At 40.9% G+C, this 27125-nt stretch overlaps 2 protein-coding genes across 6 annotated transcripts in view; one reads left to right on the top strand and one right to left on the bottom strand.

Moving 5' to 3' along the window:
• Positions 1-12932, bottom strand: part of CTBP1 (C-terminal binding protein 1) — a 236430-nt gene extending 223498 nt beyond the window's left edge. For all 3 annotated transcript variants that reach the window (XM_082282082.1, XM_082282083.1, XM_082282084.1), the window contains exon 1: positions 12803-12932. The gene's annotated coding sequence lies outside the window, so the exon portion shown is untranslated. The remainder of the gene's footprint in view (positions 1-12802) is intronic.
• A 703-nt stretch (positions 12933-13635) lies between these two features.
• The window catches only part of MAEA (macrophage erythroblast attacher, E3 ubiquitin ligase), a 49538-nt gene continuing 36048 nt past the window's right edge, over positions 13636-27125 (top strand). Inside the window, exon 1 of one of the 3 annotated variants that reach the window (XM_082281243.1) lies at positions 13636-13736. In XM_082281243.1, the coding sequence (XP_082137369.1) occupies positions 13668-13736 (69 nt within the window). In that variant the 5' untranslated portion in view covers positions 13636-13667. Of the gene's footprint in view, positions 13737-21492; positions 21551-23072; positions 23154-27125 lie in introns of those variants that run through there. The other 2 variants (XM_082281245.1, XM_082281244.1) reach the window with 2 other exon arrangements.

Genomic DNA, 27125 nt, shown 5'->3' with positions numbered 1-27125 from the left:
AAAATTTTACTGCAATCCCTAACTGATGAAATATGTAACATTTTTGCTACCAAAGAGCAGCAAGTCAAAGCTAGAACTCTACAAATACCTCTTAAAAATCATATTAAAATTATCTGATCCTTTTAATACCTAGTGTTTACATCACGCCTTTCATTTCAAGGCTCTAAAACACATGTAAAGACTGTTAATAGCAAAAAAAGCTAATTTAAGAAAAAAACAGGTTCCTTACTGTAGGCAAACTTCCCAGGATGATGAGACAAATTAATATCTGCACTGCTTATTTGTAGCCATTTTGCAGTTAATAAGCTTCTTCAGATGTTTTTACTGCATAGTCAATGGTTACTATTTGCAACAATAGTGACTGTCATTTTTAATTAGCATTGGGTTACAGCCTACTAACATAAAAGACTTTCTATAGTTACAATAAATAACCATGGGCTCATAAAAAGCCCTCAGAGCAACTTCAGGTATACACTGGTTTCCTGGATTGCAACACACACACAATAATTTCTTCCAGAACTATACAAACTTGGTCACTGCAAACTATGACCAATTTTATACCAATTCCAAATTTAGGAAAAAAGGCAGAAACTACAGTGAGCATACTCTTAGAAATTACTGCCTGCACCCCTAAAAAAAAGCCCATTGTGAACCTTGGTGATAAGAAAGATCATAGAATCATTCAATATCCTGAGCTGGAAGAGACCCACTAGGATTATGAAGTGCAACTACTGGATGGTAAATGGTTACATGTTTTATTAATTACAAGTTAAATGATGAAAAAAAGACAACACCTTTCAGGATACAAAGTTATCACAGTCTGAAAGTAACAGTTATGGTCTTACACAAAGGCCCTCACTTTTTTTTAACACAAAGCTATTAAACATGTCATGAGAGAGAGGTACTCTAAGGAAGAGTTGAAAAACTGATACCAGGTATTAAACAAGTTAATGTTTCAGGTGCTGATCACTTCTTGTCAAACATTAATTTCCAATTATGACATTGTCATAATTCCCTGTAAACAGCATTATGGAAATGGCTGTCAACCTGAGAAGTGGCTTCCTGAAAATTACTCCAGCCCAGCCGAGGACATTACTCCCAAAACATACATCAGAAATGCACAGCATGGTGCCCTGCATATTTCAGCCTTACCTTCCAATTTTTCAGAATGTAATCGTCTCTTCTCAAAACACTAGAAAATATTTTGTACTCTATGTCCTTTCATATAATTTGAGGTACTCCAGCTGACAATACTCTGACTCATCAGTATTATGCAGACAGAAATTGCCCGCAAAATCAAAGCACCAGGATAGAAAAGAGCTGGCAAAGAGTTGTTTATTGAGGCAGAAGCAATCATAAACACACTCAGGAACTTCCCAGACTGTACTCATAATTCTCATTAGAACATGCTGCCCATATGTTAAGAGAAGGGTCAGTTTAGCATTTTACCCTGTAGACTTCTATACCCAGATGACACCCACTTATATCTTCAGGCTCGCTAATAGAGTGTCCCTTTCTCCCAAGAAGGATCCGAACAACCACAATCTACAAAACATCTCAAGACTAGACTGCTGTGCCTTTCCTTACCCAATTCTGACATTGCTCCATCTAGAAACACATCCAAAGAAACAGATGATTTTACTGGAATTTCTGAGAAACCTGTGACTAGCAGGCAAGAAACTGCCAATGGGCTCTAAATCAGGGAAAGAAAAATATGTATATGCATTTAGGACACATTACTGCAAGACAAAACACTACCAATCAACCACAAACACTGAAACAAGCAATGCAGAACAGAGGTAAAGATGTAGTCAAATACAGAACAAAATCAAATGCAAGCATCCAAAACCTAGAAGGACATTAAAGACTGATGGAAATATCTGCCATACTTAACCTATGCATCTGCTACTTTTGTTGTGCAATGCTGATTAGAAACTTGAAACTATCTGTTCCTTCAACCTGTGCATTCTACCGCTAACTTCTTGTCCTCTCTAGGTTTATACTGCTTCCCCCAGTCACAGCAGGAGCAGGCAATCCTTTCTGTACAAGCTTTTAGCCCTTCCACAGTTCAAGTTCTCCCTTAATTAGGTGGGCAGAGATGCTCAAATTAAAAGCAATGTGACATAGATTTAATTAAGTCATATTCAAATTAAATATCAATAAGGTGCAGAAACCTTTATACACAGCCAGGATGCAAGTGTGTTTGTTTTGATATAGTCTTATCAGGATCAGAAAACTTAAATTTTTAATTGCTCCAACAGGGATGAACACACCTTGGTTTTGACATCTTCACCAGTCTAGCAGCACAGGGCTGAAAGTAATACACTCTATCCTCAATAGATTAAATGATTTTATCTGCTTAACTTTTACGGTCCAATGACTCTACCACAATCTTTACCTTCTTCAAGCTGACTTCCCAGGAGGTAAAAATCTGCAAAATCCATTTCCTGTCCCACAGGCATAGAGTAAAATGGGAAATGGCAATTGTTTCTCTAGAGAATCCTTCCCAGATACTTTGACCTTAAGTAAACAGGATCTTTTCTTTCATTTCTGCGCCAGCATTTGAGGAAACACATCAACCTGTGCACAACAATGTAAATGTAACGCATCTCTTTGCCTGTTTCTCACAGTCTGAACTCCACTGATCACCTCTCAACTCATGTTGAACAATATAATGGATTTTTTATTTTTATATATTTGTACTGGAGGGCCTGAGGAATGATATAGTAACTGCATTATATCAAATTCACTTCACTTATATGGAAAAGTCAGAATGACTATCACTCCCTGATGTCACTCCCTCACTGCAGAGATGAAGGATAAAAGAAGAGAGGATGTTAGAAGTTGTTATTTAAAGCCTATATTATTCTAAGTATTTTTAAGTATAGTATTTTTTTATCGCTACTTGTCTGTCACAGTGCAGCATAAACAAACCACCAGAAAAGATACACATACATTTTACAGTCTAAAAGAAGATATGAAAAAATGTCATGCTATATTCTTTCTGGAGGTGTATCAGTAAGCAAAGCAGAGAATGTATGAAAGGTCTACAAAAAAATGGCATGCAAAAGCTTTCAAACCATCATTATTTCCTTGCAAAACACCAGGAAGATATTCCAGTTTGCACAGGCATTACCAGATGACAACATTGTCTCTGGTTAACTTTCCTCTACAAAACCCAAGCACAGATATCTGAGAAAGGTAGAGAAATACCTCCAGAACACAGCATAAGTTGGAATGATTTCCACACAAACACCACCTAATATTTACTCTTCTAAAAGGAAACTGTCATGTAGTTGATGCTCTAAGACTTACCAAGATAACAAATGACATAATTTACTAGACAAAGCATACACTCAGTTTCTCAAAGCTACAAGAATCCTTCCACACACACTTCTTACTGAGAAATATAAACAGAAGCTGTTTGGATACAAAAGCTTTTATTTATTCTATTATTTATGTGCTAAGACATATTCCAGGCACTGTGCAGACAGAAAATACCATTGTATAAACAAATTTTACAAACTAAGCTGTATTGGCTTGTTCTCCAGATGAAGAAAAATATTCCCTTCAAATGGAAAACTGTTGGAAAAATTGTTTTTTTAGTATTAGAGTTGCATTTAGAATAAAAGCTGGTCCTTTGAATAGCAAAATAGAAGTATATTTTTTAAAGTGTTGGGGGCTGTTTCAATTATATTTTAAAAAAACCCAAAAGCAAACCACAGCAAGTGATTATTTTCAGTAACAAAATACTGACTCTGCTGTCTACAAAGATAAAGATACAAGTAGATAACTGAACTAGGGTTACACATGAAGGAAACTGTGAAAATTTAAGGTGCAACTTGTACTTCAAACTATGATTTCCTAAATTTTTTTCATCAAATTTTATATATAAATGCTCTTCTCTGGCAATTGTTTAAACTGATCAGACCTTGGCAAGTCACAAATGATAAGCCCTATTGTGACCTGCGATAAATAACCTGTACAGGCTGATAGTCTACCTGAATTCTTTCCATACTGTCACAATTTTCAGCATTAAACTACCCCCATCTACTCTATACTGCACCTGAGAGCAATTTACACAACTTCATACAGTGTGCAAATGGAGCAAGAATCATCTCTCAAATACCTGAGAGCACTTCAGACTTCACAACCCACTGCAGAATTTCCATGACCGTTGTCAAAAGGAACAAGATAAATACTGCAAAGTTGAGTGCTGAAAACTCTTATTCACTTCAGCAGACCCAGTGACTTCAGTGGAACTACTCAGCTGCTGCAGTGTGAGCACAAACACAGCCATTTGCACGGGACTTCTCAGTCTTGCAATCTACAAATTTAATTGGGAAGGCCAGAGGTTCTCCAGTACTAATGTAAATAGACTCATTGGGGAAATGGAGGGTTGGCTGGGGTTTTTTTCCAGCATCCTAAGATGCTGCTGAAACTATTCTTCTGGCTGGATCCCAACAGAACACCTGAACAACTCAATAAAGGCCCATCTTTTGTTGAAGATTTAAACCAGACATGTATAACCTGTCAATATTCACTATCAAGGTACTAACCAGCCAGCTGATATTCAGCTACCCTAAAACACTCCCATAGCCACAGCTGTCTGAAAAAACCTCAACAGCACTCACTCTGAACTTTTTTTCTGGAAACATTTTATTATCAAATCACTGGTATTTTAATTCCTTTTAATGTTTTAGGACTTTTGATGCAAATATGTCAGTATCTACCATGTGTGCTGCTGTAATACAAAATACTGCTCATCTCAAAATTTCATCAGTAGATATTGAAGGAATTACCACTACACCTGTTTTGTAGATGGAAAGTAGAAACAGAAAGGTAAATTGACTTGCCTTAATCCAATAGCAAAGGAAGAAAAACTCTGTTTGTTCCAATTCCACTATTCCTATCCATTAGGTTATACAGCATCCTGTGCCTGAAATACCAGGTAGATTGCTTTTAAATATAATACATCCTAATAAAGTAGGATGATAAAACAATTTCAAAACACACTGAACAAGGAAATGAATTGTTACGCATCAATAGCTATATCTGAGTTTTGCTCTAGATATGGAAGCTTTCTGCTTCAATCTAAAATAGCAATCTCTGTACAAATAAAAATTTTCCTCTGAAATAATAATCCATTATTAATGCAATAACAATGTACCATTCCACAAATGTCAACTCCAACATGAAGAAAAAAAGCAAAATATTGTCCACTGACAGCAGCAATTCAATTCTTTTTCCTCCTCTTCCTCCTTATTAGCACAGAATACAACTAGTGAACTTTTACTACTCTTGAAGAAATGAAAATTTAAAAAGAAAAATCAATGTAATGTGTTGACCATTCCTATTGTGAAAAAAATTTGTAACAAATGTGAATTTCATTGCTGTTTGGTCTATTATTTATCATTTGGCCTGAAATCCAGAAGCATTCATTCCATTCATGGGTTTAACCCACAGTGTTGCACAGAGATAGTGAACCCAGTCTCCTGAACAGCTATCACACCCTCTATCACACAACTGATAAGGGAAAGTGTGGGATTATGACCCACAAAAAGCTCAGAGTGTTTCCTAGCAAATCCAGAAACACCTTAAAACTTGTAACACCATGTGTCTAGGCTATGCTCAACTACCAGTTCCCCTGCAAACTTCTCATTAAATAAGTGTTTTACAACCACAATGGGGACAGGGAGGAGGGGAAACCCAAAACTTTACAATATTTTATTAAAGATGTGTCTAATGCATTGCCAAAACCCCAATACACTTTAGCATATATTACTAGAAAGCTGAACATACCTCATATCCCTCAGATGTCTCTGCATTCTCATGGTGAATATACTTTTCACTATTACAGAGAAATGGTCTCTCTATGCTGGAAATTGAACCTGACCTCTCCCCTCTCTGTTTCCTAAGCTTTCAAATAGCTAATCACTAATTAGTATCCCTGGTGGCTCTCTTAGAACACCAGTTTTATCTGCAAGCATGACAATCCTTCCCATACCCCTTGGAGATGATCAGCACAATATGAAGTTCTTCCCTGAAAAGCTCAGGGTAATACTGAACCCTCTCAACTCAACGAAAATCAGAAACATGGTCCAAGTCTCTCTGGCTGCACTCCAAACTCCCCCAATATTTACCAGCTAGAACACTAAGCTCTGATTTTATTTCCTACTGCCTATGACCACCATTTTTGAAGTTAAAAAAATCCTAAATACATATCATACACATGCTTAAAAATAGGAATGTGAAGCAATCCAAATAAATCAACACTGCTTCATTCTGCAAGAACCTAAAATTCATTCATTCAGAATAGCAGACTTTACCTGATTTTATGCTGTCATTGATAATGTGAAAAAATATGCTGGGTTTTGCTTTTGTTTTGCTGGAGTAGGAGGATTATTTTAATATGGAGATGATTGGTTTTGTACCTCTATGCAAGAGCTGTTGTTGATATTCCCAACCAGAAAGACTCCTTTCTAGAATTATCATCAATATATATTACAAGAGAGTGATTACTTCCACCCTGCCTCTCTTCTAAAAGCCTCCTCAATGTTAATTTCCAGAGCAAGGCTACAGGTCTCCTACTCAAAATTTCTCTTTAGATTTTCTAATCCTTTTCTCCTTAATCTCCATTACACAAAAAGAAATCCACATATGCATGGTTTGTGGGAAGCTAAGTAACTTTACCTCTCACCATAGTTACCACATCTGATTTAACCACTGGCTCTGGACATTGAATCATTGTCCTTTAAGATTTCAGATTTTATTTGTGTATGCCTCGATACATCCATCGAGCATAAAATTCTACAACCAGACTGATTTTAATATCATTAGTAGACAATTACATTTCAATTTATGCGACTGTAAGATAACATACCATCCACCTCTGCTGTTTCTGTACTGTGTGTGCTGTTTTCCAGGATCTCAGAAGCAAAAATGTTTAAATGTGTTACTATGACTGTTATTGACAAGGTTTTCTGTCTAATCCAATTCTTCGAATGATTCTGAAACAATCTTATGTTCAGATTTTCATTAGTGTGCTCAACTATTCTATTAGACTTTTTTGTTTCTCATGGTAACCAATTTTATTTGACTTAACGGAAGCTGTTCAAATATTTAAAGGCACTCCGAGATGGCAGGAGTTTATCTAGGAGAATACATGTAGTCACAGATATTCCTTTCCTTGCTCTTTTGGATTTTCTTCTCCCCCCACCCCACCCCCTTCAAAAACAGTAGCAAACAAATGAGATCTCGACCTGCCACACTGCACCGGGAACGTGCTCACTTCATCTGTTTATGTAAATATTCAAGTTACAATGGGCACATTTCGAAACCACAAGCTCGGTAGGTAAAACAGATGCTTCTTACGTTCCTTCATATGCACTGAATCCCTCTGCCAGAATCGCCAGGCGCAACGCAAGAACTAAAGTATAAACATCTGCAACACCTCTCTGTTTTGTTAACATTCTTTCACACGTTTTCTTGCTAACTCCAAAAAGGCTGCACGGTGTAAAAAAAAAAAAAAGAGAGAGAAAAAAAAAAACCCCAACAAACAGTGAAATTGGAAACATCTGTGAGATAGCTAAGGAAAACGGAATGAAACATGAATAAACAAAAACATGGCGAAAGTGGCCTGGGGTTGTTACACTGTCAGATCGTTTTTCCAAGCCCAACATCAAGGCTTTTGTTACAACCAAAGCGGTCATTTGCATGGAGAACCAACAGGGTTTCTTCTTCTTCGGCGTCTCCCCGGCCGTAACACACACACTCGCTGTCTCCGCGCACGGCGAGCCGAAGCCTCCCCCGGCACACAAACAACGCGGCCGAACGCGCACACGGCCCCGCCGCGGAGCCCTCCGCGCTCCGCACACCGAATACTTTGCTACGGAGACGCAATTTAGGTATAAAAAATAAGAGACGAACCTTTGGAGCGCTGCCCCAGCCGGAGTTCTCTCCCTCTCCCTCTGCTCTGCTGTTGCTGACAAGATCAGGTTGAGATTAACAAGTCCATGCTACTCTGCCAACCTCGCTCCTCCGGCGGCTGCACACACGCCGGGGGCTCGCAATAATACCAAACTTTCGGAAAGTTAAAAATGGAATGGATTGAAGGAATGTAAAGCACAATGGCAGGGAAGCAGAAAACACTGCCTGGACAATTATTGCAGCAGCACGCAGGGCACTGCTCTGTAGTCAAGGCTGTGTCAGCACTTTCTTTCTAAACCCCCCCATTTTCAGGGGGCTGTAACTCAGAAAGGAAAAAAAAGAAAAATTGCTCATGGCCAAAAATATTGCAGGTAAACCGCCCCCCCCCTTGCATTTTAAATCACCCATTTAGACCATTCAGAAAGTTACAAGAGTCTGTGCACTTTGTCAGGCAGTCCCACATGCCTTTTTTATGCAAATACAAGTGGTTTTTTTAGATGAGGTTTCCCAAGAATTTGACCTACATTGTGAATCCCACCCCCCCCCCTTTCTTTTTAATAAAAGCAATATAAAAAATACTTTAACATCGAAACCCGGTTTGCATAAACATGGGATAACTTCTAAATAAGTTCTACACACACATTGCCTGAAAGGTACCAGATTGGTACCAGAGATATGAAATTGCTGTCATAGACGATCCAGCACAGCCTCTACTGAGGTCTCAATCCCAATCCATTATGGCATCTTGGTAACCCAAATTGCTGAGGGCATCTGCATTTTCCCCGGATAAGGAAAGGGTCCTTATAATCATGTTAAAATAAGGAAACAAAGCTTTTGATCTGTATTTACTACCTTACAACTATGCTCTAAACTGTGGCACATCAGGGCAATCGCTGCTGCTCTTGTTAATCGCCGGGTTTTGTTGTGGGGGCTTTTTCTTTTGTTTGTTAGTTGGATTTTTACACTCTTGGCAATTTCCTCTCAGATACAGAAATAAAAGTTCACCAGCCTTTTTACACAAGCCAGATACACTGAGACACTTTACAGTTATGTTTAAAGTTACAATAAAAAATGAAGAAAAAAGCCCCAAACCATGAACTATACAGTCATATTACTACTTTCTTTTAAAGTAAAAATACACCTTTATTGCAAAGACTGTGTAGCAGCCTAAGCCTGCTGGGCAAGAAAACCAAGGCATAAGTCTTGACTGATATGGAGTAGCCAAGACAACAGGTAGTTCATCTAATCCTTACAAAACTCAAGTCCATCAAGACTTTTCCATCAAAAGGCATCCCTCTGGTCTCTGTGAGTTTCTGACTCTGCAGTACGTTGCATACATAGGATTTAAAATTAATTGCATCCATTGAAATGGAGCCATTCAATAAAAACGTTGGTTGCTGTGAATAACTTAGTAAAGCAACTTCCCCAGTAGCAATGTCTCATTATCTTCTAAAAAGTCCTAACACATAATGAATATACAATATTCATACAATAGATGGTGGTTGGAACTAGATGATCTTTAAGGTCCCTTCCAACCCAAAGCATTCTAAGATGGTTATTCCACATTAGTATCCAGTACTAGTACAGGTATTCAATATTAGTACAGGTTATCTCACCTTTCTGCCTTGCAAGAACACCTGCCTGGCATGTTTCGAAGACAAGCTGATTTAATACTAACACCTTCTTCTGTCAATGCTGTGCACAGCAGTTAAAAAATACCAAAATTTCTCCCACTATTCAGAAGGAAAAAATTAACCGAGATTAAAGATAAGGTCCTAAATATTTCACAAACATCATAACTCACCAGAAGAGTGAAGGATTCTGCTTCTCCATTATAATGGAGAATACATTATAACGGACAATACCACCACACCCACCTGCTCGGAGGAAGAGAACTCTGCTGAACAGTGGGACAACATGTGCCACTTCCTACCTGACCCAGCACAGGGCTTCACATCCCCGGCTTAGACCAGTCTTGTCTGCTAATACAAGAAATGATGGTGACACACACCCACTTCTGCCACCTGGCACGGGGGTTATAATGGCCACTGAGAGGAAAGAGAAGCAAGTGTAGTAAAATCTCCATCCACAGCAGTTTCCTTCAGCATGTGAAAGCAAAGCACTAAGGTTTCTGCTCTGCTCTACCAAATAACATACAGAGTGTTTATGTTCTTGAAAGATACATAATTTGCATGCAGTGTTTAATGGCAGACAGATGTTTTTCTCTAATCATTAATCTGGAGCAAAGCAGAAGGCTACTGGAAACAAATGGAGTAAGGTTCTCCTAAAGGTTTGGAGTATTCTGTGCACACTGCTTAAGCCAACTGCTAATTCGCATTGACAAGACTGAATGAGGAAAAACATTAACACATTATGATTCAGCTGGACAATACCAAGAAATAACAAAATGGAAGCTGATTTTTCATCTTTCTTTTATGACATCAGCGGACAAGGAAAAAAATAAAGAAGACACAGTACAAAACTTCTTAGCAGATCCAACTTCATACTTCCTATTGAGGAATAAAGTGGTAGGATTTATAAGAATTCTAAAAGCAAAGTTATATAGGCAATTACACTAAATTTAATTAAATTAAGGCTCGGCTTTATAACTTTGTATGGTAGGTTAAGCAGAAGACATATTAACCTAATATTAAAGAAAAAAGTACAACCTTTGTATATTAATAACCATACCCTGGAATAACAATAACCATAAATATTCTGTTTAATTTAGCAGGAAACTACAGATTTTAAAAACTTCAAAAGATCATTAGCTTAGTTCTCATCTCCACATTTATCATGCCAGCATTTACACTATAAATCAACAGCTGCAGCCTAAAGTTGAAAACATGCCAGAAATATGCATAGGTTGTATCAATATTTGCACATGGAGCCTTGAACATAAATTATTTGACACTCAACACTTCAAGCTTCCTCTCTGAAGTTACAATATTTAAAGGTTAAAGATTAGACATGCTCCCTCTTGTGTTAAACTAAGAATACACGAATACATGCTGTTTTCTCTGACATGATGGTTGCTTGGCCATCTGTTCCATTAAGCAACCCCTTTAGCTCCAGCTACTCATGTCTGACAAACCTTCACCAATAACCCTCCAGTTTAAAGACACATACAGTCTGAGCACTTAACCTGTATCCATAGAGTATCTGTGTTACATTAAATTAGCTACTGTATTATTGGAAAGGACCATTAAGAGACTACATATAAATAAAACCTGTTGCAAATAAGTTTCTTGGACAAATACATCCATGACTTGATCAATTACATAGCAAGTCACACTTCTTCAGTCCCTGTAAGCATCACAGAGTTAAGGTATGACAAGTTCAAGCTGCTGAGTAACATTAATCATGGGGAATACTGAAGAGCAAATTTCCTTCTAAATATTAGCTTACAGGATATTTAAGACAGACAGGAAGAACAGGAATATTTTACAATGCCACATAATTATGTTTGTAAATACAGCAACAACTGAGCAAAGTTTTCAATCCTCCACCCAAGCAGCTCAGGGTGAACAATTCCCTGCACAGAACCTTAATGGTGTCAAAATCCCCCTAATAAAAATCCTCTTGCAGGATCTGGTCCCAAGATCGTGTCTAGACATGAGTGCTAATCCCAGGTGTAACTAACACAAAAGTTTTTACGAATACACTTCTCAAACAAAAGCTTTGCACCTGGTGTGGGTTTGGTAAATTATGTTTAGGCATACATTTGCTGATTATGATCAGTACAAGGCTGAATGCTAGGGCAGTTGTGAGTAAATACCAGTAAATAGATCATAGTCAAGAGCTAAAGAGAATCTAACACTCAACTACATGACTTCCCCCATTCCCTTTTATTTACCCCCATCCCCTTGTGGTGGACAGATGCTCTCAGTGCAATGAGGTCTATGCACATCAGAAATAATGCCACCAAACATTCTAAGAAACGTACTTGCTCTTTCAAACCATGAAAGTTAAGCGTGTTCACTCCTCCTGGAAGTACTGGTATTTATTTTCTCACTTCTACAGACCAGAAAAAAGCATAACCACAACGTTCGGAGAAGAGACAAAAAACCCCATCGTGATTATCGATGGATACAGGTATTGGAGTCTCTTTAAAGCCCAAACTCCAGCAGCACACTGCTTGAAGCACATTTGCTGCCAGTGCATCAAGAAACTAAACTTTTGACACCGACTTCAGCAACAGAATGAAGTTTATATTTACTGCACGTACAGGTCCTATGGGCACATTTGCCTTTTGCTGCAAACCTGGTGTGATGAAGGTCGGTCCCAGTGCCCCGTGTCACGCACTGAGGTGCCCAGGTCACAGCGAGGAGCCGAACATCGGGATACTGCCCTCTACGCCTTATCCAGAAAGCAGCTTTTATATTCATAGCCAGAGGACTGACACTCCAAGAATGGTTTTATTCCGTCACACACACAACTAGGAACTCTGCAGGATCAAGTCCCCTTTTTTTTTTTTTTTTTTTTTTAATCGAAACACTCACGTACGTCCGGCAGAGGAATTACTGCTCGCTTAAACCGGTGCTTGTCACCTTACAGGGACCGGCCAGAGGTCAGCGGGTCACGCAAAGCCTCTGAGCGCAGCCATGGAGATCCACAGCTCCCTGGGGATCCCGCACCCCCGCCAGCACCAGCCAGAGGAGCCCCGAACTCCGCACCTGTAGCGCCCGGCGGCACCGGGCGGTGCCGGGGCAGGCAGCTCCACTCCCCGGCGCGGCTGCGAGGGCAGCGGGACCCATGAATGGACCACCAGAGACCGAACGCAGCCACCCCCGTCCCCACCCCGTCCCCCGCGGGGCAGGCGGGACCGGCCCGGCTGCGGCAGGAGCTGCGCCCACCCCGCGCCTCCGCTCACCGGGGAAACTCGGCGCCGGCCCAAGGAGCCGGGGGCAGGGGGCTGCTGCCGTCTCCGCTATTTAAACCTCTTCCCGCCGTCTCCGCCTCACTGGCTCCCACTCGCTCCCTCCGCCCCGCGGAACTCACGGGGGGCGGCCCCGCCCCTCCCGATGTACACACAGCCACACGCCGCCCGCCGCCCCGCCCGCCCGCCGTAGGGGCGTCGCCCATTGGCTCAGAACCCTGCCCGTCAAGATGAGACGCGACAGCATTGGCTGGAGGCACTGCCCATCAAGGCGCGCCCCGCCCCTCGCCCCGCCCCTCCCTTCCCGGACACCTCGGGGGTGCTAAAACGGCCGTTTGAAGTCACCAGCAAAATTTACTTTTAGGCCCCACCCACCCAGCCCCAGAGGAGATTCTGATTGGGCGATGGGAAATCGCTCTCTGCCGCCAATGGGTGGCTGGGTGTCCATAACCCCCCCAAATCCCGCCTATCCCAATGCCGTAATCCCATTTGATTTGTCCGCGCATCCACACGGCCCCGCCCATTCCCGCAGCGCTGCCCATTCAGGCGCGGCTTCCCAAGGTCTCGGGCGGTGTCTACACTTATGACGCGAGGACGTGCGAAAGGGAGCCGCTCATTGGTCAGCGCGCCGTCCTTCTTCCTCCGTCACCGCCCCCGCGGAGCGTACCAAGCCGCCGCGGCGCAGGGTGGTGCGGGGGGGCGTGCGGCGTTGGTTCACCCCGTGTCCATGAGGGCCGGGGCGGGGCGCGCGCTGTTTCCCGGCATGCCGCGCGCGCCGTAGGTAGCTCCCGCCGGGACGCGCTGGGAAGGAGGGCGGGAGGGAAGGCAGGGAGGGGGGGAGGCCGGTGCCCGATCCAAGATGGCGGTGCAGGAATCAGCCGCTCAGCTCTCAATGACTCTGAAGGTGCAGGAGTACCCCACTCTCAAGGTGGGTGCCGGGCTGTCCCCGGCGCGGGGGGAGCGCGTTAACGCCCTCAGCGTCCCGCCCGAGCAGCGCTGAGGGAGAGCCCCTTCTCCCCCCCCTTCTCCCCGCCTCAGGAGCCCCGGGGCTGTGGGATGGAGGTTGCAGCGATTCCATCGCGTAGTTCCCGCCTGTCCCCGTTTTTCCTCCGCTTGACGTCTCGACTGGTGCTGCTCCGCTGCTGCTCTTCCCATCCCCCTCCGCGGAGGGAGAGGGACGTGCCTGGAATATGCGGCTCTTCCCTGGTGTCTCCGTGCCCTGAGGGGACGGGGGAGGCCCCCGAGCCACGCTGGGGACACAAAAAGAGCTGGAAAGGAGCTGGGAGAGAAGTGAGGTCCTTGTGGTCGCGGGGCGGTGTGAGGGGGGAGTGGGCTCGGACGGAGCCGGGCTGGGGGAGAGGGGTTGGGGCGTGTGAGTGGAACGTACTCCCTCAGGAACACCGAGGGCTGCCTGAAGTGCTCGTCCCAGATGATTATCTGGATCTACGTGGCGTTGTTAGGAGACGTGCTAAAGGGGAGGGAGTGGAGGTGGCAGTAGAATATGGTTCCCTGGCTGCTGGGTCCCCCGAAGATGGAGATGAGCTTAAAATATAAAAAGGGACAGACGTACTAGAGAGCTGTGGAGGCGAATAAGCAAAGTACAGTTTGGTAAAAGCTGTGCCTTGAGATACTGGGTCTACCTGCAGGATGGAAGTCTCCCAAGGCTGCATAGGTGGTCTTGGGCTTTAACCAGGTGTTATGAGGCAAGTGAAGGACTCAGCGATGACCTTAACGCTCCGTGCCTCTGAGAACTGTTGAACTGCAAGGATGATGCTCATAGGAATCAATGGAAACCTTTGTTTGAAGTCTCGTGTTGCTTATACAGGAGGTCTACCACATAAATAGCTGTAACTGTGGAAGGGACCTGGGAGAAGGATCTCTATTACAAAATGCTTATTTAAATATCTCTCGTCAGTGTATCCACATTTTACCTTCTATAGAAGATGTTTATGCAAAGTCAACTTTGTTGTGCTGAGATCGTGCTGTGCCTTCACACGCCGAGCATTGTGTGCTCCTTGCAGTGTTGGTTCTGTAGGCTCTCTGGCAATGTTCTTCTTGTGCATATCCTCCTCCAATAGCTCCATTCTGCTCGGGTTCTGAGAAGTAGAAGGACAAAGTGTTGATTCCCATTTTACATTGAAGGCTCCTTTCTGTCACCCAGAAGTACTTTGGACCTGACAGTATCAGGCTTAAATTTTAAAATAGCTGTAAAGATCACTCTAGCACTTTTCATAGCCAGAACAGTGTGAAGGCATTTAATGTTAAGAACATCGTTTTAAGAATGCATTTTAGGTGTATTCCTGTTGTTACCACAGCTTTGGTTGCTACATTCCTGAAAAATTACTGGCAGTGAGGATCAGTGAGTTTTTTGTTTTGGTGCTTATGACTTAAGATGAATTGTCAAGGTGCCAGCCATTTAAAAGGTAGAGAATATTTTGGACTAATTCTTTTATTTCCACAAGCATTCTTTTTCCCTAAAATATCTCAACAAAAATATACATAAAAGAATGGAATGTTGTTTGTAAAGTTATCAAGCTAAATAGCAAGAGGGTGAGACACCCTTGCACTGAAACTCTTAATTTCCAAGCAAAGATGATGTTTATTGACTCTTCCCAGCAGCCATTCAAATTCTGAGTTGTTCCTGTAATCGTTAACAACATTTTTCATTGTTTTAAAAAAACCTGCCAGAACAGTGTCTGCTCAAATCTTTGAATATGTCCTCTGAAATATTCTTAGCTGTGAGTCATGTACCAAAACATTTTAGTGGTGGAGGTGAAAAAGCAGCATGGAGAAACGAACACTAAGGCTAAAGTCTACTAAAGTAAGTTGATATGAAATCTCATTTTTCTCTTTAGGAGTCAGGTGCCTCCAGGTTTCTGTGGGACTGAGACTCTGTGAATTTTTATTTCCTGTTTGTTCAAATGCTGTGTAAAATGAATGTGTATCACTTTTTTAAAAAATTTTGTTCACCAACACAGTAGCTCAGATATTTCTCTTGGAGCTCTGGACACTGGTGATTTTCCCTTCTGTGAGTAAAATATAAAAGATTGCAGACTTGTATTTATAGCCTTCCTGTTTCCTCCCTCTAGCTTCCTCATGCCAGCATCACTAGATAATAGTTGTGTAATAGTTCTACATTTACGGTATGTTCCACAGAGTGCTTTTCATGTGAAAGAGTGCTTCAAACTGCAGAGGGAAATCCCTGTTCCATAGCTAAATTGTGGTTGCTGCTGGAGTGGAAATACTTCAGCCATTCTTCAGCAGTTCAGCTCAGAGGAAGTAAATAGAGTTCTTCAGCTGAATCTAGAGAAGCTCTTTAAGTGTACAAAATAATTCTTGAATATTCCCCCCCACCCCCTCCAGTCCCTTCTCAAGGACAAGAAGGTTGTCAGCTATTCTTCCACCAAACTGCTGTGGAATCTGTCTTTTTTTGAAATGCTACTGATGGGGAATTCTTCTAGTCTCAGATGAGAGCATGTAAGATGAAAGCTGACAATTTGAAAATGAATGAATGCGAACATTGTTATCATAGTTCTTTGCTGAAACTAATAAAACAAGTGATGACAGGAAGCTGGATAATTCATCCATATCTTTAGAAGTATGAATAATTATTAAACTGATAGCAAGCTGTATAGACTAAGCCCCCAAAAGTGGAAGATGGAAGACCCAAAAGCAGGAATGGTCACTTGTGAAAATATTCTGGGCTGTTTGTTGGCAAGCAGTTTAGGGTTAGCTGGGCTGCTACTGCTTTAAAAAAAGAGTTGATCAACAGGGAAGTTGTATAAGCTCAGGATATGTGAGTATCTTCTCAGAGCTGCTTTTGTTGTTTGGCTTCTTTTGTTGACAGCTCTGTCAGCAAAAATACTGGCAGCAGATTTAATATGATACTAATTTCTCATGGAAACACAATATTTACTGGATTCTTACAGGGAAACATGTAGGAGACTGGGATTATATGAAGTGCATATTGTTTGTATCCTGAGTCCACAGAATAGCTGAGGTTAGAAAGGACCTCTGCAGACAGTCTAGTCCAGTAGCCTGCCCTCCAGGCAGGATCAGCTAGAGCAGGTTGCTCAGCGTCATGGCCTCACTGTTCTCAATTATCTCCCAAGACGGAGACTCCAGCCTCTCTTGGCAAACTTATTCCAGTGTTTGACTGCTGTTGTGGTACTAAAAAAAAAGTTATCTTTTGTTTACAAGAAATGTTCTGTACTTCAGTTTATGCCCCTTTCCTGTTGTACTTTTATGGGGCACTGCTGAGAGGAGTCTGGCTCCATCTTCTTTGTTGTCCCCATCAGGTATTCATACACTTTGATAAGGCTTCCTCTGAGCGTTTTCTTCTCCAAGTTGAACAATCCCAGCTCTCTCAACCTTTCTTCCCATGTCAGACTCTCCAATCTGTTAGTGATCTCTGTGGCCTTCTCTTTGCTTATTCTAGTATGTCCATGTTTCTGTTGTACTGGAGACCTAAAACTGGACATGGCACTTTGGGTGGGTCTAAGTTCTAGTTAGAGTAGAGGGGAAGGATCACCTTCCTTGACCCCCTGGCAGTGTTCTTCCTAACACAGCCCAGGGTGCTGTTGGTAGCCTTTGCTGCAGGGGCACATTTCTGTCATGGACAACGTGTCCAGCAGGACCCCAGGCTCTTTTCTGCAAAGCTGCTTCCCAGGCTGTTGGTCTCCAGCATGTTCTGGTAGAAAGGGTTGTTTTTCTCAAGTGTAAGACTTTGTTTCCCTTTGTTGAATTTTATGAGGTTCTTGTTTGCCCATTTCTCCAACCTGGTGAGATCTGTAGGAATGGCACCACAACCACCTGGCATATTAACAGCTCCTCCCAGTTTCATATCCTCTGCAGATTGGAGGGGTGCACTCTGACCCATCATCCAGGTCACTGATGAAGATGTTAAACAGTTCAGATCAACTTTTTTTACCCAGTAAAGCAGAAGAGGTGCAAGATTAATTTTTAGCATAACTGGTTGCAGTACTTTGTTTTCCTGCGTTTATAAGCTTTACTCTGTGTTGATTTTGAACCTAATTTTAAGAGTCAGAGTACTTTTGTCAAAACTTTGAACATAAAGCAGCCAAAGTTGTTCAGTGAAAGTGGTTCAAGCAGAACTTAAGAAAGACAGAAGTAACAACTTGTAACATTTAGTTCACGGTCTGTACATGAATGTAAAATAATACGTATCATGATAGAATCACAGAATGGCTTGAGTTGGAAGGGACATTAAAGATCATCATGTTCCAACCGTCCTACCAAGGTCAGAGACACCTTCCGCTAGACCAAGTTGCTCAAAGGCTTATCCAACCTGGCCTTGAACACTCCCCGGAAGGAGGCATGTGCAACTTTTCTGGGCAGCCTGGTCCAGTTTTTTACCATCCTCACAATAAAAAAATTTCTTCCTCATATCTAATCTAAACCCGCCCTCTTTTAGTTTGAAGCCATTCCCCCTTGTCCTGTCACTACCTGCTGTTTAAGAAGTCCCATTCCACCTCTCTTGTAGTCCCCTTTTTAGATTATCTGGTTTTTAAGTGCTTTTCAAACAGAAGGTTGGCAAAATGAGTTAAACCTGGATGTTGGTAACAGTCAGCTCTGCACTAACTCATCATGAACACTTACCTCACACTAAATCCATCTTCAACCTGGGTGCTCTGACTCACCAAGTGCATTGAATGTCCATGCCGAGCGTTCCTGTGCTGCTGAATAATGTGCTTCCTGTTTTGACACACGTGTGTGTCAGCAAACAAGCGTGACATCTTTTGTACTGCTGTAGTTTTTCTGCACTAGGCTCTGCTCTAAAAAAACCATGTGTTTTAAGAAAAATTTAATACTATGGGACTTTGTAAGAAGTTTGACGTTGTAACGTAGCTGAAAAAAATTGGCTCCTGTTAGTCTCTTTTCCACTCCTGCCCACTCACTATAAAATATATTTTAAAGTGATTAATGAAGGAAGAAAACACAGTAAAAGGCAGTAACTGTGCTCATGAGCTAGAGCTGTTGCTTGGTTATCAGTTCCCCATTGTGCCTGTAGGAAAATACTTGAAGAAAGTTATTCTCAAATATCTTACAGAAGATCTCCTGTTGGTATCTTCAAAGTGAACACTTACTGATGTTGCAATTCCTAGTTGCACCATACTTGATTTGTAGTGTTTTCACAGGACAGCAGCCTGTGATCTTGTGAGTTTGGTTTGTGTATGTTTTCTGGTATAGGAATAATATGTTTGTATGGTAGCTAGCACGTTCAGATCTTTAAATGTTGACATAAAATAAGAATATCCATGAAATATTTGAATCTTAGCATAGTGAGTGTTTGTCAAGAGCTGGGAAATGAGTAAAGATGAGCTTCAAACATCTCCTGGATATTGTAATAGGAGGAAAATGCTTTAGTTGGTGTCTTCCCTAAGCATCTTCCCATTGTCTTTAAAATCAGTAGTTCCTGTATAATCAGCATAAGAGTGTGCCTTTTGGGCTCACAAATTTAGGGAGGTACTGTTCTGGCAGATGGGAATTTGCTATAAGGGCACACTGACAGGATCCATCAGTCCTTGTTAAGTCAAAAAGCTGCCTGCATTGTGCACTTGGCCGCCCACAACTTACAGCCTGAAGATACACTATGTGGGAAGTATTTGCTAACCCAGAATGTGAAATATGCCAAAGTAATTCATTACTTACAATACGTGATATTTGATTTAAATAAAGCAATTTTTTTTTGTTAAGATACTTTTATTTTGATAGCCAGTAATTTAACTGCTTCACAACTTCTTTTGATTAACCTCAATTTTTTTTAAGAGCTCTGTAGATTAACTTGACTTGGAAACTCATGGAAATGAAAGAAAACAGATAACATGTTGAGTAGAACTTTGGTCATTCATATATTCTGATATGGGTCTGCTAATTTGAATCAATAATGCTTAATTGTCTTACAAGAAATGATGTCACTTTGGCTGGACTAGGTTATTTTGGGAGCAATCTGATTGGAAATTGTATCTCTAGAGAGTATCATGGTATCTGGACTCTGCAAATACACAGAAGGACAACGACCTCTTTCATTTAAAGAGGTGGTGCTGTGATTAAAATTAACAAATATTTGGAGAAGAAAGAAAGGTCAAAACAAATGGAAGGATTTGCTTAGGACACACACCTGCTGAGTGACACTAGCTTTGCAACTCAGTTGTGTCTTTGGACAGGAAGCAATGCTTAGGTTCTTGTTAGTACTCCAATATTCCTACTAAAAGAAGAAGAGCAAAGAAATTTCTTTTGAGGTGTAAGTCCAGGGTGGCAGCCATAAACAAGTGCATTGAAAAGGACTGGCCTCTGATGTCCCCAGGGTAGTTCTAGACAGGGCTCTAAAATCATTGTCAACTTCCTTATATAAGGATGTAAGACAATTTTCTTACAACTTTATAACTGTAAAATGGCTTTGTAAAGCACTTAATTTTCTTGTAGGAAGCCTTGTTCAGAAGTTCATAATGTATGCAGAAATTAGTTACTTGCTGTTTGTGTAACAGGATAATATTTTGAAGGAGTGTGATTGCTTCTGTTGACTAAGTATGTGTGTAGCAGATAGATAGTCCAAGAATTTTTGCTGTTTGTTCTCTCCTGTATTGAAGTAGCAGCTTTGAATAATATAATGATGGTTTCTTTCTAGGCACAGCTGCTCTAGAATACACAGTACTGTCTTCCTGAGTTATAAAACTGACTGGTTTGTAACTAAGGCAAGCTACTAGACCTTACCCTTCCAAAACATTGAAACTGTTTTTAAAAAGAACTATTTTATAAAAATCCAATTTACCTCCAACTGCTTTTAGGCATATAAAATTACTTTGTTTGGATCTATATCTCTTCAAGATTATATTTTAATGCTTTTACCTAATTAACCTAAATCTTGACATTATTCTAAGCCATCCATTTCTGAAATATACTACTACTCTTCTCTTTTAACTTTATTTTCCTTTTCTGATTTTGCCTAGAATAAAGAAAAACTATTGCAATTTCAAGAAATTGATAAGAACTACTAATCAGAAGAGTTCACTGAATAAGTGCTGATATAATTTACGTTTTGGATAAGTCCAGTGACAAATAATGATGGTGACTCTGGTCTGAAATAATCCAAGAATCATTGAGGAAAAATTGAAGTATATAAACATACAGAATTTCAGTAATTCTGTATGGAACTGCTAATTGTTACTGCTTTGAGGGAAAATTTTCAGTAGTTTATTGTACCCTGCCTCATTTTTCTATGGCATCATATATAATAGATGTTCTCTACTTTTCTGTTTTGTTGAAATGGTGAGCATGGTGATCTAATTTAGTCTCAAGAAAACAGCTTAATGCTTGAAGATGTTTATTGTGAGGTGTAGTTTTTCTCTTGACACTGTTTGTTTATTAAAACTCTTCAGGAGATGCTTAATTTTTCTTACACATTACTATATTTCCTTGTTCTTGCCTAAAGTAGTGCTAAGTTGATTTTGCTTCTAGTTTTTCAGAAGGCAATTTCATCACTGCACCTCTTTGTTTTCCTTAGCTGTATGGCCAGAATTAATTTCATGTAGGAGCATTTGAAAAAGCTTATTTATATCTCAAAGTCTTTAACTGAATTGTTTTGGAGACCTGTAGAGTCATACAAATCTCTGGTGCTTTTCAGGTGTTATAAGCTAACACAGTTGAGGAGAGGAAGCACACCATTTTTCTGACCCTTGAAAGGAGAGCATAGTTCTGTAATGGTTCCCCCCACCTAATCTGGTAGGACTCTTTATTTTATATTTCTTGAAATGTTTTTTTTCTTCCCCATAGTTTAGTGACTTCGTGTATTTGGTAAGATTTTTAAAAATCCATTTCTAATTCCCTCTTGCTCATGACTGAGTTAATTTAAAAAGATACACAATATAGGTTTTTATGGGTTTTTTTAAAAATCACATTTTATGTGGGAAGGAGTTACTTTCAGCCAATATACTGTAACACTGAGGAAGGAAGATGCACAGAGAGATCTGTCAAGTCAGGATATATAGTTAAAAGTTCCCTGTATAGGAATTGGTACAAGTTAGACCTGATTAACTACTTTCTACCAAATATGGAAGGAAAATGGATGTTTTTTACAGAATCGCAAACCTATGTAAAAGATACTTGTTTCTGTGTTGTCTATACTGTTTTCTGGGAAAATCAGTTTTTAGAAAAGAAACCTTTGAAAATTCCTGTTAACAGGAGTCTGGAGAATAGTTAATGGTCTTACTTACACAGCCAAATATTTCTTCCTTGAGTTTCTTCCTTTAGTTGACTTTTTTGAAGTCTCACTTTTACCCCATAATTCCCAGCAACCAAGTAATAGCTATACAAACTTTTTTTACGTTTTTCTGCTGCATCTGAACTAGTTTCACATATGCAGTTATGGTGGGCTAGAAACTTTTTGATTAATGTGGTCTGAAAGTGATTGTGTTTTAGTTTCCAATTTTATTTGGAGCTCCTTAGGTTTGAATATACATAAGTAAAGAAGGAATTTGGCCAGTGTTGTAGTATGTGACCAGATCAGTGTGAGAACTGGTGTGCTAAAGGTCTAGTGTAAGGCTAAAGATTTGGAGGAGAATAAAGGCTTACATTTTTTTCAAAACTTCGGTCATGCAAGAAATGTGTAATTCAGTCTTTCAGTATTGCTCTGTACCAGTGTAAAACTTTTGGGCAGCATCAAGGTGGTATTTGAAATGTTGCACTGTGCCCATTAGACTTTGGCCTAACATCCTATACCTCTAAAGGAGTAGAAATGCAGCGCTTAACACTTGCTATAAAAAGCTTATTTGACTTGGGACAAATCCCTTTCTCTTCTGTTCAGTCTTCCTCTTAATTCTCTGATAAATGCTGAAGTAGTCTGAGGATTTTGTTGAACAGCTGTGGAAGAAAGACAGAGTAGAAGACTGTTTCCATGCTTCTACTTTAAGTAAAATTTTAGTGAGATTCTTAATATATATAATTGATTTTTCCCTTCCAACAATGGCTTATTGATGCAGAAATAGTATCCTGACTAATCAAATGTGGAATAATGTACATCAGTTAGTGTGACTTTTAAAAAGTGCATGCCATGTAAAGGTACTAGAGTTGTTTTTAAAAAACTGAAGGAGGCAGTGAGGTGGACTTGGTTGATAGTTTATTTATATTACTGAATGTTTCTTGGAGATAAGCCTTACCAGGAACTCTTACAAGAAAGACTGAAGTCCTCATGTGGATAAGGAACTGGGCAAGATAAAAAACAAACATCAAGATTTAGTAGCCAGCCTCTGTAATGGAGGAAGATTGGTGTTAGGATTCTGCTGGCTTCCTGGCGATACTCAGCTGTTTGAACATCGTGGAAGAAAGAGTAAGTGCTAAGATGAAGCAGTTTCCTTGATGATACTAAGATAATTGAGGTATTACAGATATAGCCCAAGTGTGAACCATTAGAGAAAAATAGTGAGAGACTGAATGGGTGTTAAAATGCATTAAATTCAGTGCAGACAAATGCAGTGTGATACAGTTTTTAGGTATGGTGGAAAGAAAATTAATCCTAGTCTTAAATATATAATAACTGATTTAGAAATTATCATCATTCCTCAGTGGTGTCTTTGGGCTAATAGTGAATGTTTTCTGTGAGTGATCAGGTTAATGTTGACAAACACAGGACAGAAGTGTTGGAAAAGGGAAGAATGGAGAACTCAATACATAACAGTTAAAATCCATGGTTTCTTCTTTTCTCAAGTAGTATGAGTTACTCTTATTATCTCCCTTCTCTCATCCTGAAAAAGGATGTAGTAGAGCTGGAAAATGTCTACTGAAGGGCAAGAATGATTAGAGAGATGGAAGTCTGTCTTCAAGGAATGGTTTAGAAAGTCTCTTCAATCTCAAGATATGTGAGAAGTATGTAGGAGAAATAGAGGGTTCACTTTTATGCTTCCAAAACAAGAACAGAAGGGTTTCAAATTAGTTGAAAAGTCAAAACCCAAGAGTATTTCTTCACATAGTTGTGAGCCTGTGAAATGTCTCACAACAGGATGTTGCAGTGCTAAAACTCAGGTCAACAGCAACCAACAGAGTTCATGAGTGAGAATCACCATGTGGTGTTTCTACTGTTAAACTCCCATCTCTGGCTCAAGAAGTCCAAAGAGACTGTTTGGGAAGAGTAACTTTGTTCTTGCCTTTTTTCAAGTGCCATCCTCTTTCTGGATATCATCAGAGAAAAGATAGTGGCAGAGAGGGGACTTTCAGTCTTATCTGGGTATGGTCATTCAGATCTTCATATGGAAATGTATTTGGTGTCTAAGTTAGCAGAGACTAATTCATGAAATTAAGGTAGGAAAGTACTTCTGCAGACAGTGTAAATTCAGGCTTCTGCTCGAACCTTGGCTAACTTCAAAGCTAATCTGAGTTGCTCAGAGTCCTGCCAAGTTCTGAAAGCTTTTGAGGGTGGAGATTCCATCACCTTTCTGGGCTGCTGTTCCATTGCTTACCAAGCCTTCTGATTGAATTTTTTTTTTTTTTTTTGTCCAGCTGGAATTTTCTTTAGTGACAGTTGTCAACTCTGCCTCCTTCCTTTTTGCTCTGTAACTCCGGAAAGTCTGGCTAGCTCTTATCTATGACCTTCACCTTTCAGTAGTAGAAAGCTTCTATCAGATTGTGCTGCTTCCAACTCCCTGTAGCCTTCCCTTCTGTAACGGAAACAAGCCTGCCCATCTCAGCTTCTCTTGGATTTTTTTTTTTATCCTCCAGCCAGCTCACTGTCGTGGTGGCAGCCTTCTGGACTCTCTCCAGTTTGTCAGCATCTCTTTTTTAGTGGTTGGGTGGGGGAGTGACCTGAAAACCAGACTCAGTATTCCAGATGAGTCTGCATGAATGCTGAGCATAAACAATCACTCCTCTCAACCCACTGCCTTTAGTCTTGCTAATGCAGCCTGGGATGGGGTTAACCTTCGTTGCCATGAGAGCCTGTTGCTGATTCATGTCCAACCTGCTGTCCATCAACCTGCATCTTTTCCTGCAATGGGGGTCCTAGCCAGTTATTCCACAACCAGTGCTAAAGACTGGGGTGGTTTTGTGCCAGATCCAGGGCCCTGGGTTTTGCCTTGATTACATTTCATAAAGTTCTTGGTGTGTTTCTCCAGCTTGTCGTTTTTTCTGAATGGCAGCTCCAACACATCCATTTATCAAGGACTCCACCAGTTTGTCCTCTGTCAGCTTTCTGCTTGTGTGTTTTGTAGTGCAGGTGGTTGAAAATGACATGTATGTTGGAGCTGATAACATTCCTGGGGAGTGGAGCAATACTTGTAATTGGCCATCAGGAAGCTTTAGAACCACTGACCGTTATTCTTGGAGCCTGACTATGCAGTCAGGCCCTCACCCATCTTGTATTCAGCCATTCAGTCCATGTCTCCCCTGTTTGGCTACAAGTGAGACAATATCAAAAACCTCACTAATATTGGCATGAAAGGCTGCCAGCATGCTCCTGCCATTCAGAGATAGTCAGTTCATCACTGAAAGCACACACTGTTGTCAAGCTTGCTTTGCTTATGACAAATCTGGACTGGTTATTCCTAGTCACCTTTATAAGCTTGGAAGTGGTTTCCAAATGATTTTTTTTTTTTCCTGTAACTTTCACAAGAACTGAGATGAGGCAGACTAGCCTGTAGTTTTTGTGATCTTCCAGGTTTTCTTTTTGGAGTAGAGGTACCAAACTTGCCCTTTTCAGTCACAGACAACTTTTCTTGTTCACCATGACATTCCAGCAGTGGTAGCAGGTTTGCAGTGTCGTCCAGGAGCTCTCTCCTCCCTTCTGCTCCTATGCACCTGTGTGTCTTCAGCTTGCTTTGGACTTCTTACATGAGTGATTAGTACCTTTCTCCCCAGACTCATACATCATCAGGAAGGCTTAGGAGAAGACCTTACCAGTAAAGACAGAGAAGGCAGAAGTGAGGCTTTGTTGTCCTTTGTAGCTAGGTCACAAACTCAATTCTATAGATGCTTTTCCTCTTCATTAAGCTGCTTGTGTCTATAAGGCCCTGGTAATAACAATTACTTATTTGAAGTCCAGTTGAATGAAGTGGATGTGTATGTTGGCTGTGGTGGTAATGAGTGCTGGATTTCTAGCTGTGACTCAAAAGGCTTTTGTGGCTGGACACCTACAACATCTCTGCAAAGAAGAACTCACCACAGTTCATGTTTGTTTTGTTATGTTGTACTCTATCCCAAGCAGAGAGCCCTTCAGCACTGTGTGTATTCAATTCATTTGGAAACCCCAGGTGCTCAGTGAGTGACTGTGTCTGTTGTAGAAGCTGCAAGTGTCCAACAGGCTAAAACTTCTCCACATTCTTGAAATGCCATTAAACTGCTTAATAGAATTCAAGGTGCTAAAATGAGCATAAGTCCAGTCTGGATGTCTGACTTCCAGCAGCATAAATGCCATTGAAGTAGCAAAGCTTTTTAAACTTTGATCACTATAGTTAATGAACTTCTATGAGGGGGAAATGGTCTGCATTCTCCTCTCCTTTTTGATATTGTTAAAGGCTATAGATAGTATGTTCTCATCACATATTTTCTAAAGGCATTTTTCTGTGAGTCTGTAGAGATAAGCAAGAGCTGAGGTAGGAGTGTGTTCAGCAGCTGTTTTCTATATATTCATTTTATGGCTAGAGTAGGAAGTGTGCGCATCTAGATACATTAAGAAAACCTTAAGAAGAAAAATTAATCTCAGTAAAATCTTGATAATGAGTGTAAAAGTAATATGCATTGTAGAATGCTGTGTAAAAGGTTGGCAGGTGTATAATCGTAGAATAGTTTACTTTGAAGGGAACTTGGAGGGAATTCAATTCCAACCTCCTTGTCATGCTCACTAGACCAGGTTGCTGAAAGGCCCACCCAACCTGGCCTTAAACACTTCCAGGGATGGGTCACCCATAGCTTCTCCGGATAACCTGTGTCAGGGCCTTACCACCTTCTCAGTAGAGGATTTCTTCCTCATATCTAATCTAACCCTGCCTCTGCCATTTTGAAGCCATTCCCCCTTGTCTTGTCACTCCATACCCTTGTCAAAAGTGCCCTCTCCAGCTCTCTTACAGTCTCTTTAGGTACTGGAAAGTGCCATAAGGTCTTCCTGGAGCTTTCTGTTCTCCAGGCAGGACACCCCCATCTGGCTCAGCCTGTCCCCACAGCAGAGGGGCTCTAGCCCTCTGATCACCTTTGTGGCCTCTTCTGGACTTGCTCCAGCAGGTCCAGATCCTTCTTATATTTGGGGGCCCCAGAGCTGGGTGCAGCATTGCAGGTGGGGCTTCACAGGAACAGAGTAGAGGGGCAGGACTGCTTC

This window comes from Coloeus monedula, assembly GCF_965178545.1.
Source record: "Coloeus monedula genome assembly, chromosome: 5".
Lineage (NCBI taxonomy): Eukaryota > Metazoa > Chordata > Aves > Passeriformes > Corvidae > Coloeus > Coloeus monedula.
This window is presented reverse-complemented; position numbering and strand designations above follow the sequence as displayed.